The 11,416-nt window shown below is 35.7% G+C and overlaps 1 protein-coding gene across 2 annotated transcripts; it reads left to right on the forward strand.

The window, feature by feature from the left end:
• Nucleotides 1-307: 307 nt before the first annotated feature.
• On the forward strand, nt 308-7,356 carry LOC105131385 (2-oxoglutarate (2OG) and Fe(II)-dependent oxygenase superfamily protein). Of its 2 annotated transcripts, none has more exons than XM_011034331.1 (15): nt 308-606; nt 708-785; nt 877-960; nt 1,067-1,237; nt 1,351-1,419; nt 1,506-1,632; nt 1,948-2,020; nt 2,194-2,310; nt 3,618-3,737; nt 3,926-3,944; nt 4,557-4,632; nt 4,750-5,066; nt 5,227-5,342; nt 5,443-5,536; nt 6,977-7,356. In XM_011034331.1, the coding sequence occupies exons 1-15, from the start codon at nt 517-519 to the stop codon at nt 7,043-7,045; spliced, it is 1,620 nt and encodes a 539-aa protein (XP_011032633.1). In that variant the 5' UTR covers nt 308-516; the 3' UTR covers nt 7,046-7,356. The 2 variants fall into 2 exon arrangements, with proteins under 2 accessions (XP_011032633.1, XP_011032634.1); XM_011034332.1 differs by having other exon boundaries at nt 883-960.
• The last annotated feature ends 4,060 nt before the right edge of the window (nt 7,357-11,416 follow it).

An 11,416-nucleotide genomic window follows, 5' to 3' on the forward strand; every position in this document is an offset into this window, starting at 1 on the left:
AAGGTAAATAAATATTATTCACCTAGTAACAAGTCAAAGATTAAAAAATGTTAAATAGATTTATTTAATAAACTATAAAATTAGTTTAATAAACTATAAGAAGCCGCTCTTTCATTTTTCTCAAAGAAAAACACAACCTCCACTGTCCTAGAGTTCACAGAAACTGGGCTTGGAAACCAAGGCTTCAATACCCGATGATCCAGTAATTTAGGTCACTGTTGGCCCATAAACACTTGGCACTGATTAAAACCGCGAAAACTTTTAAATTACACAATCAACCCTTGCCTCCTTACCAAATTACCGCTTCTCTTCCCGTAAGTAACAACTGGCACGGTTCCCTTCCCGGCGCAGGAATTTTTAGTATAACCGGTCATACTGGATCCCATAATCCGGAGTGGACGCTCACTCACTGTCTTTGAGGTTCGTACCTCAAACTCGACGTTCTCAGTTCTCACTCCCTTACCTCCCTTCCCTCATAGCTGCGGCAAACAATAAAAACAAGAAGAAGAAAATATCATGGAAGAGTCTTTAAAAATCCAAAGATTCGAACAGCTCCCTTCTCCAACAGAATTCGCGTCTCAAATCGAATCCAAAAACGTCCCCGCTGTAATTCAACTCCTTCACCACATCTCTTCTCTTGCAGAGCTTTCCATCAATACTATTTTGTCCATTAGAGCTTACCTATTTTACATTTCTCTGCTTGAAAGGTTTTTAATGGATCCATTAAGGACTGGAAAGCCTTCGTCAATTGGAATCCGGCTAATGGCGGCCTCGATTACTTGCAGGTTACTTTATACTTATTATTATTATATATATATTTTTTAATGTAGGAACTGAACTTATGATTAATTTTTATGTTAATTAATTGAAATTTAGGAACGGGTAGGATCATCTACCGTGGAAGCTATGCTATCTAAAACTGCACCTGTGTTTTATGGTGATATTAGAAGCCATGAAAGGGTAATTTTTGTGCCAGTTTCTTATTCGAGTAACAATCGTATATTGAAGCTTTTAAGAGTTTCCTTCCTCTTATTACTATATGTTTTTTTTTCCTTTCCTGTTGTAGGTTCAGTTACCGTTTTCCACGTTTATTGATTTTTGCAAGCAGAGTATGCGAAACACGGACAGTAGTGGTGGTTCTTTGTTGCAATCAGAAAGGCATCATGATGCTGTTACTGATGTAGATCAGGAAAGTATGCTTTCCGGTGATGTTCCTCAGCAAATTTATCTAGCACAGGTTGGAACTTTGCGGATTCTAGATATTGAATGCTGTTTTTCTTGTTTAATGCTTTTGAGTCTGTGTGATATTGAGTTAGTACTAGGGTGAAAATTGTAATTGTCTGTGTCCAGGTGCCGATAATGAATAGTGAGGATCGAGAGAGGGTTCAACTTGAAGGTCTCAGGGAAGACATTCAAACGGTTTGTGCATTTCTTTCTTCACTCCGTTGTTGTTTGGTCTAATGTTCTCCATGGTTAACTAGTTTACTGTTGATTTATTTTCGCAGCCTACTTTTTTGGAAACAAAAGAACTAGCTTCTGTCAATTTGTGGATGAATAACGCTCAATCTAGATCAAGCACCCACTATGATCCACATCATAACGTGCTATGTGTAGTTGCTGGCAGCAAACAAGGTTCCGTTTCTCTCTCTCTCTCTCTTCTCTTGTCCATTCTACAACTATAGCGACTTTCTCTCTTTAGCTGCAAGTTGTAGATTCATGGGAATGCTAATAGCCCCTGTCAGGATTCTATCATTTGTGAAGAAACTACAAATTCTTTTCCAATCTTGCATGCTAATGCTTTCTTCCTGCACACGTAGTTCTATGTCATGCTTGTACTTTGAACCGTAGCCTATGTCTGGTTTAGACAGTTCCCTTTAGCAATTTATTTATAAGTTAGAGCTTGCTTCTTTTGTTTTTCTGTTTTGTTCAAATACTTCTTCGTTGCAGTTGTCTTATGGCCGCCCTCTGCAAGTCCATTTTTATACCCAATGCCCGTATATGGGGAGGCCTCAAACCACAGGTATGCCACTTTTTTGCGAGCAACAGCAAATTAATTTCTGTTCCCCCTCAATTTTGTAAGAGTATGAAAATGTAGGGCCTGTAAAAGTTTGTTTAGCCACTGGAAATTTGGAACTGCCTTCTTTTTATAATTATCCTTTTGTAATCGTCAACCTGTCTTCATCTGGCTGGCAGTTCTATTGCTCTGGAAAACCCTGACTTCTCGTTGTATCCGAGAGCAAAATGCTCCATGGACTACTCTCAGAAGGTTGTTCTTCATGCTGGTGATGCCCTTTTCATTCCTGAAGGCTGGTAAGGTTTAAAATATAATGATGCTTATGAGAAAATTCCCTTTATTAGGAACCTTCTTCTTGTAATTCTAGAATATAATGCTGAGCTTCTGATATTGTTCTTACCTTTATTCAAGTTTGGTATTGACTTTTCGTTTTACTTCTTTAACAAACTACAAGAAATCTGAGATGTTATTTTGCTTTCTTTCATGCATTTTGTTCTGTGTTGTATCATGGATGTATCTGTAAATTTTATTGCGTAGTCATCACAAAAGGTGGTAACATTGATGAAGAGATTGATGAATTCTTATGGTGGAGAATGGGGAATTAGAAGTTATGGTTGATCTTGGGGAGGAAAGCATAAAAAGATAAGAGTTTGGTGGCTGTTGTTTTGCTGTTGAATTCTGTAAACACTTGCAGGAATTGAGATCTGAAGGTGAGAAAGCAAATGATCCATAACCAAAAGTAACTGAATTAACCTAAGACTTCCAGAACATAGGAAGTAAACCTAAGTCTTCCAGAACATAGGAAGTTAAAAATTAAAAATAAACCAACAGCTTTCTAATTTAAGAAACCTTAAAAAAAGACTTATTATTGTCCAGGAAAGACTTCCAAAACATGAAATTGATGTAATTCTTAACTTATTGGATCACTATTCCTCTGCTCCTAGAAAAATTGGTTGCTTTGTTCATCATCTTGTCTGACATGTGTGAGTCATCTCATAGAATTGACAAATAGAAGCTATTTATTTTTCAGCAGAAAATATGAAGTGGCGTTTATCCATGTTTGTTCAGAACTGAGGGGCATTAATGCTATCTAGTATAGCTGACTCTCCTTCATGCATCCTTTCACACCTTCAGGTCATTTCTCCATTTTAGTTTCAAAATTGTTGATCTTCTCTCTACCTTAGAGCCTTTTGGTTGCAGTATTGTATTTTTGCTATCTGTAACAGCTGTCCCGTCCATGCAATAATTTGTTTTAGGAGTCTTTCTTTTTAAATTATCCATGACTGACATTGACATGGCCTTTATGCTTTGTACCATCAACTATTCCCTCCTCTTACCATGGTTTTTTTCGTGATGCAATAGGTCAACAAAGAATCAATTATGTAACTGTCTAATGCTGCGAACATAGTTTCCAAATTTAACCATTTCTCTTTTACTGTGTTTTGCTACTCAGAACCTTGCTAAAATGGTTCTCTGATTCTACTGTTCTTTATGCATGCAAAACTTATTACACCACTATTAAGACACTAGACTTATTTCTTGGACTCAACCTCACTTTTGGTATTTAGTCAGGTGAGATGACTGTTGTCTCCAATTGCTACAGGTTCCACCAAGTAGACAGCGATGATTTGACCATTGCTGTGAACTTTTGGTGGCGGTCCAACATAATGTCTAACATGCTAGAACACATGGATGCTTATTATTTGCGAAGAATATTAAGAAGGTACTCTTGATTCATTATGTCTTATAATGTTACAATGTTTCATCTGTTTCTCCTTTGTTCCCTGCTTTTTCCCTCTGTAACTGTTTCAGTTTGGTGTTGGTAATGCAGTTTAAGCTAACTTGATTTAGTGATTTTGTTTTGCTCTAACATGTTTTATTGGCTCGTCAAATCAATGCTATAAATTCAAGATTGATGGACAAAGAAATGGTATGTCCTTCTCCTTGATACGTCAAATATTGCAATAATGCTTATTCCTAGTGGAGACCCTTTTCTCTTGTTTTTGGGCTCTGCAAAATGTTTATTCTGTTAGCTTGTGCCCGTTAGATTTACACGATTTCTTTTACCATGTATAATTCCTTTGTGAGACTTCCTTAGGTTTGCAGCATTCTTCATCAGCCACACTTCTATAGCACAAAAAACATTTGCAGTGGAAGGACAGAAGTGTTTCTACAAATTATTGGTTGAGGAGCTCTTTATGTCTGAGCTTTGAAAAGTTCGAGGGCCACTAACAGATAAAATTGTGAACATAACTTTTTTGAGGCTTTCAGAAAATTTGTCATTGTTTGTAGACGAAGAAGCTTTGAAATCACAAGTCTCCACCAAAACTTTTCAGTAATTGATGACAATTGATGCTCAAATAATATCATGTGCAGAGTCTGTTTACTAAAGAGTACCCATTAGTGAAGTTTTCAAAATTGTTTCATCCACTAAGTTTGGGGAGTCTACTGTCCTGTTTCATTTCCTTCATGCATCTTGTTTCGAGTTACAAGTTTATTGTCAACCATTTCAACATGTATATTATATTTAAAATTAGGACAGAACCAAGCACTCCCCAAGGCTTCTCCTGGCACAGAGAAACTGAAGAATACATGTGAGCTGCTCAGTAATGGAGCAGGTCAGTTTTGATAATTATTCCACTAGGTTTTCTTCACCCTTTCAGCTTTTACTCAAAGGAATACCCAGCTTATTTCCCATGTATTTCTGTAGACTGATCTTGATAATTTTGTACCAGATCATGGTTGTTGTGACTTGAACCTGGCATGCAAGAAACAGGGTTTACAAGGGAAGGACCTTAAGTTGCATGAATTGGAACCGTTTTCTCTCCAGGCCCTTCATGAACTTGTTTCTGTAGTTCATGACCGTGTTAACATCACTGACCAAAGTCAATGCATTCAATCAACTCCACCAAATGATTCTAAAGTCAATTTGAAACATGAAAGCGATAAAACTTTGACAAGTAAATTATTTTTCCTAGAGGATGATCCAGTTGCTAAAATTCTTTGGACCCTTGATCCAAGCACTCTTCAGAATGTCCTCCTTGCCATGGCGGTGAGTATGCACCCCCCTATAAAGCTCCCATAGGTGGATGGAATTCTTATTAAAACTGTAGGAAATACCTGGCTACCACAAAATAAGCTCCAACAATGCATAGATTACACACCATCCCACCTTTTTCTTCAATAGTTTTTCATGTCATCTCACTTTTCAGCACAATTTTCCAAGAACCCTGGAGGCTCTCATACTGCACTTGCTTTCACCAGTAGGAGCAGAGGTACTTACAAGGAAGTTTGATGAGGTTGATCAACATACAACAGAAGATGATCGGTAACTGTCAAATTCATGAAGATTTTTTTTTCTTGAAAGGAAAGAAGAAGACACCTATAATCTTTGTATTTACTCGACTATTTATCATTTTTTATTTCAGGAACAGATTCTATCAAGGCTTTTATGGTGCATTTGATGACCAATTTTCTGCAATGGATGCAATCCTTAATGGAAAGGAATTGTTTGCTCTCCAGGTAATTTTATTTTTCTTCATGAAAATGCCTGGCAGAACTACATAAATTGCATATTTTATCATATATATATATTTATGATTTCATAAGGTATGGTATTTAGGTACTTATGTTTGCATGTGAAATCCATTTTGCTTTAGGTTCACTAATTTATTTACTACTTTTATGGAGTGAGGAATAAAAGTGCTTGAGTGCTAGAGCATCCAATCGAAAAAGCTGAAAGGTAGGATTGCTTCCAAATTCTCTATCCTAGGACCTCACTTCCATGGCCTATAATTCGGTAATGGGCTAACAGGCCTAACTTGTGGTCAATCAACATAACAATGAAATGCAACGAGTTACAACCAAAACATAGTAGGTAGAGAGTGTCTCATACTACATTATAACTCATGCTAATACATTAAAATGCCATTAACATCACAGTCTCTGTTTGATTTGAATGATGTTTTCAAAGGAGAAATCATGACATGTGATCTTCTAAGTTTGGAGCATTCTTTCACAAGCATTTCTGTAATTGGCCAACCTCAACAAAGTATCATATTTGAAGTTTAATCGGTTAACGTATATATTTCTACTAGCTACACAACATGGAAGTTTCTTTTGGAGTTGTTATATTTCAGTTTGATGTAGATTCCATTTTGATTCGTCAGTGGCCTCATGCTATGAAGCATTTTTTCTGCATGATTTTATTGCATCCTGCAAATGATGAAGCTCTTCCAGATTTGGAATTTGGTGATGGAGTTCATGTAGCACGCATAGGTTAGAAAATTAGCGTGAAAATTTTTTTTGCTTTGCGCTTAGCCAGGATCCTTTTAAGATGAAAAAGAGAAAAAGAAAAAACAGAGAGAGGGCAATGAACCCTGAAATCCATGTTTTCTTACCCGTTCTTCGGTATCAGTGAAAAAAGTCCCTCTCGAGTTCTTCTCAGTAAAAGTTTGCAAGGTGAGCTAGTGCTGTGCCATGTTAGTTTTGCCATGCATGATCATTGCATTTACAGATTAGATGCTCTGGGTCTGGATTTGTATTCTTTTTCGAATTAAAAGCTGTACTGGCTGAATCTAACTCGATTTGGATTCTACTCTCATTATAGTTTTCTGATCCAGTTCAACTTTGACCACATTGATTTTTTCCCAAATGAGCAGTCTTTTTAAAGTTATTCATGGCCTTTGTTTTCTTTTTGGTTCTTTGCATTTTCCAATCTCCATCCAAACGAACTTTTATATGCATTATTTAGCAGCATCGTCATCTTTTCCTTTGATTCATATGCGAGTGACAATAAAGTCTTCCAAGCACGCCTAGAGATAAATTAATACGTTCTAAAAGTCTCCCTTTTTGCTGAAACAGAATTGATTGTTAAAGATGGGGATTATCTTGAGCAACTCTGATGCATTGGGCTAATGAGAACTTTGGATCTGAATTTGACATATTATTTTCTTGTCGCAGGCATTCAAAGATTCTCTGGATAAATTCTTGGGAGTGAACATTGACGATCCCAAACCATCAATTAGATGATAAGCCATGCAGTGATGCAACTTCGTGAAAGAATTGGTCCCACCTGCAGTATTAAAAGAGTCGAGCAAAGCATTTCCATAGAAGAAGCTTTCTGTCATAATCGGTACTTCTACATGCGAGTCATCCATGCTGCAGAAATATAAATGATCGCCAAGTTTGAATAGTTCTGTATATGTCACAGCTTTCAATATGCCATGCTATCCCAAGTAATTTGACTCTAATTATACTCTTCCAACAGATAAATTTTTTTGTATAATGTATAGCCTGAATTATGAAACCTCATGTCCCTGTCTTAAATGGTGTTCCATCAAGAACGCATAAGCAGATGGCATCAACGGCAATATCTTCCCTAAATAACGACTTTCGTGTTAATATCAGAGCAAAACTGGAGAAAGTGTCGTATATCTGGACAATAATCTGACATCATGTATGATTAATCCAGCCAACAAGCATCTGAGCAGTTAACACAAACCAGAAGAACAGGTAATGCAACCGTATAGTTGCAGCATAACTCGCTTGCCTGGTATTCTCACCTTTTGTCGGTTCTTTATTACGATCGTATTGCTGAGACATGGTCTCAATTTACGAGGAGATTCTAAAGAGAATGCGGGTACATGGAGGTGTATCTCGTTTATTTTACTAAAGAATTTATTTCTGGAGGGGTTGTGTGGAAAAGAGTGCGTTGCATGGGGATTTGCAGGAGGAGGAGTAAAGAGGAAAAAGCATGGAAAAAGAAGGCTTTGGTAATTATGAGGGCCGGAAGGAAGAAAAGAGGGAAAAGGAGGGTTTGTTAAGATTAGATTCCCTGATGGAAGATGACATGTGCAAGATTGCAAGGATGTTGAGAGAGGAAAAGGGAAGAGGTAATGGAAGAGAAGCTTTTGGTTTGTCTGGTTGTGCAGCTGAGGGATATAAAAAAGATGGATGCAGTCTTTTTCTGTAGGCAAATGGCATGTATTGTACCTTAACCCTTCATCTTACATTTATACTTTCTAAAAGCTTGGATATACCATACAACACCCACCACCTCTCCTTTTTATTAAATAAATCCCTTTATATCCCCCCTCTTCTCCTGGTGAATATACAAAGTTAAGGTGACAAGAATTTGCCCCATTCTCCTAGCGATCGAATATACAAAGTTATGGCTCGTAACTTGCAGGTCTTCTGCCGCGGGTGAGTGCGTGGTTTCAGCCGTGTTTTCAAACAGATACTCCAAGATAAAGACAGAAATGCCGTTGCAACTTGTGTTATTCTTGGCATCATACTAATTAAACCACTCGAGTGGACGTCATGTAAATCAGTTTATACATGATTCTTCCAATCATTAACATTGAAAATTTGGCTAAACTGATCTATTCGAGTGGTCAAGCGTGAGATCAACTGGTGGGTCATGGAAGCAAAGTAGAGAAAAATGATTGGAATGTTAATGATTTGGTTAAGCTGCCAATCAAAGGCTCTAACATGGGGACGCGCACATAAATTGAAAGAGGGAGCCAAGGAGGTCATCGAAGAAAAGAAGACTCAACGAAGAAATGTGATTCAAAGTTGCATCGAGTATCTTTTGCACAACCGTTGACATTTTTTCTCTTTCGTTTTCTCTTCTCTTATCTTCTTTTTATCTTTTGGTCTTAGCACCACTACGTCTCGGACCACCACCACACTCGCACAAATACACATACACCAACAACTTAGTAGCCTTTTTTTTTTTAACTCACGCTTGTAGCAGGTTTTACATCCATCTACACCTCTCTTTAGAAAAGGCTACATTTCTTTGATATTATCACAAAAAGAAATTCTTGGAAACTGCTTATATCTCTTGAATCCTTGATGGGAATTTGATAGAAGAGAGAAGAAAAAAAGGGAATTGCCTGAAATTTCTGTAGTGACACTATCCTATGCCCCCACTGCTTATGCTATGGTCTCGTCAAGGTTCAAGGATTCCCATTTGAGCATAGTTTACGCAAACAAATGAAAACTCGTGAGTGACTCGTTCAAAAACATTATTGACTCCCTCAGAGCTAGGCTGTTGGATTTTCTTTTTTTATCCCATTGTAAAGTAAAAGGTCTTGCTATAAGCCTATGAGCTGCCACAAACATTCGATGTTATCTGGAAAAAAAAAAAGCTTAATTTTTTTGGTTTAAAGGAGAAAAGAATACTAGTACTGCCAGGCAAGATTTTCAAATATTAGCCGCCAATATAGATTGTATTGAGCTACAAAAGGCCCCCTCGGGTTAGCTGTCGAATTTGGAATTACTGGACTCATTTGGACAAAAGCCGGACGGAGTTTTATTCATTGCAAACTTTTCACTCGGCGTGTAATTACAGGACGCCGATACCAGTCACTGGTAGAAAAGTGGCATGGTTGTTTTTTTAAAATAATATTTTTATTTTAAAATATATTAAAATAATTTTTTTTTATTTTTTAAATTTTATTTTTAACATTAAAATAATTTTAAAATATGAAAATATTAATTTAAAAAAATTAATTTATTGAAAAATTCTAATTGAAATAGTATCCCAAACCGACACTTAATATTGTCAAGGCTGATTTTTTTTTTTTTATCATAACTTATTTTGTAAGGTGTTTTCTCTAAGAGACTTTAAATTAATATATTTTAAAGTGTTTTTAAATGATTTTAATGCAATGAGTAAAGAATATATAAAAATTATTATTTAAAAAAAATTTAAAATGAAAATTTAAAAAACACCATCCATCGTAACACTACCAGGAACTAGAATTAAAAAAAGAAGTAAAAATTCAACATACGTGACGTATGATTATATATATGTTATTGTAAATTTGTATGGAAAAAGTTCCAACAAACATCTCCATTATTTTATGTCATAAGAAAACATATTCAAATACAAATCAGTCAACATCTCTGACAAAATTTTTAAGAACAATAGCCTTATAATATTTCTACCTGCAATGGAAAGAAAGAAAAGAGAAAAAACTCTGTATCCTAATAAAAGTCTTGCTGAGGCGATTGGCTTTATACGCTACTTGTTTTGTTTATTTATTCCACTGGATCAGTTCTCCGACAGGAGGGAATGGCCGAATTTGACCAAATCTTGATAGCAGAAGCAGCCATTAATGTCTCATTTTCTTCTTCTTCTTCTTCTTCTTTTTAACGAATCATCAAGTTTAACATGCCTAAATTCTATAAACCGTGAGACGATTGTGGCATTAAGTATATCTATGACCATGTAGATTAGCTAAAATTGAGTCGGAAGGATTATTATTATTATTATTCTTAATTTCTCCAAATAAATCACGAGAATTATTGCAAGAAACTTGAAGGAGACATCTGAAAAATGACCACTGGGCTATCACTGTCTACTGGGTGGGGGATAAAGGACACATTCGTCAATTTCTTGGGTACAAGGCAAGGCCCTCCACCGACAACATGCATGCTTACCTCATCTGCTACTTCTTGATTATGCAATCCCGTCTTCCTGTTCCATAATATTATTTTCCAGAACATATCCTCCTCTTAAAGCTTAAACCCCTCCATTTTTCATGCACTGTGTCTTTACTGGTAATGGAGGGTGGGATCGTAATTCCCATTCCTTGCACATACAAAGTGTCGTCTTCTTCGCACCTGGAGGTCTGGAACCTCCAAATTTGCAGCCGTTAGCATTATTCATCGTTAACTATATACTGAGAAAAAGGTTTCTATGCTTGATTAACATGGACGATCCGAGTTTATTCACTCGCTTTCTTGTGTTTATTCCTTCACCCAGCAGGATATGCAATGACATTAACCTCTTAAAGGGGCTTGGTTGGAAAAACAAAGATAATAAATTTTAAAATAAATTGAAGAGTTTTCAAAACAGAAGATATATATTCGAAATTATATTAGACGAGATATGTGTTACATAATGGAATATAAAAAAAAAATAAAAAAAAACAAAATTTTTGTGTTTTCAAAATATAAAATATTCAAAATTATATTTGTTTTTTATCAGTTAAGACAAGACAATAATTAAAAACTACTGATCATATTTCATGCTTATTAATCTTAAAATCACTAAGTTCAGCTTGAATTAAGTTCAACTTTCATTGCTATTATCAAACATGCGGTGGAATTAATTGAGTATAGTGATTGTTTTATGATTTTTGACATGCGGTGGGATTGAGTATAGTGATTGTTTTATGATTTTTTTTTAAAATGTATTTTTTTATTTTTTAATATTTATTTTTGACATTAACACATTCTAATAATTTAAAATACAAAAAAAATTATTTAAAATAAATAAAAAATTATTTTTTAAAAATACAATAACCAACATATATAAATATGTTTATAGCATTAAAGTGAAAGTTAACGTGAAAGGGATTGGGGGGCCTAAAGAGTTGAACAAAAATA

Source organism: Populus euphratica, unplaced genomic scaffold (assembly GCF_000495115.2).
Source record: "Populus euphratica unplaced genomic scaffold, PopEup_1.0 scaffold23.1, whole genome shotgun sequence".
NCBI lineage: Eukaryota > Viridiplantae > Streptophyta > Magnoliopsida > Malpighiales > Salicaceae > Populus > Populus euphratica.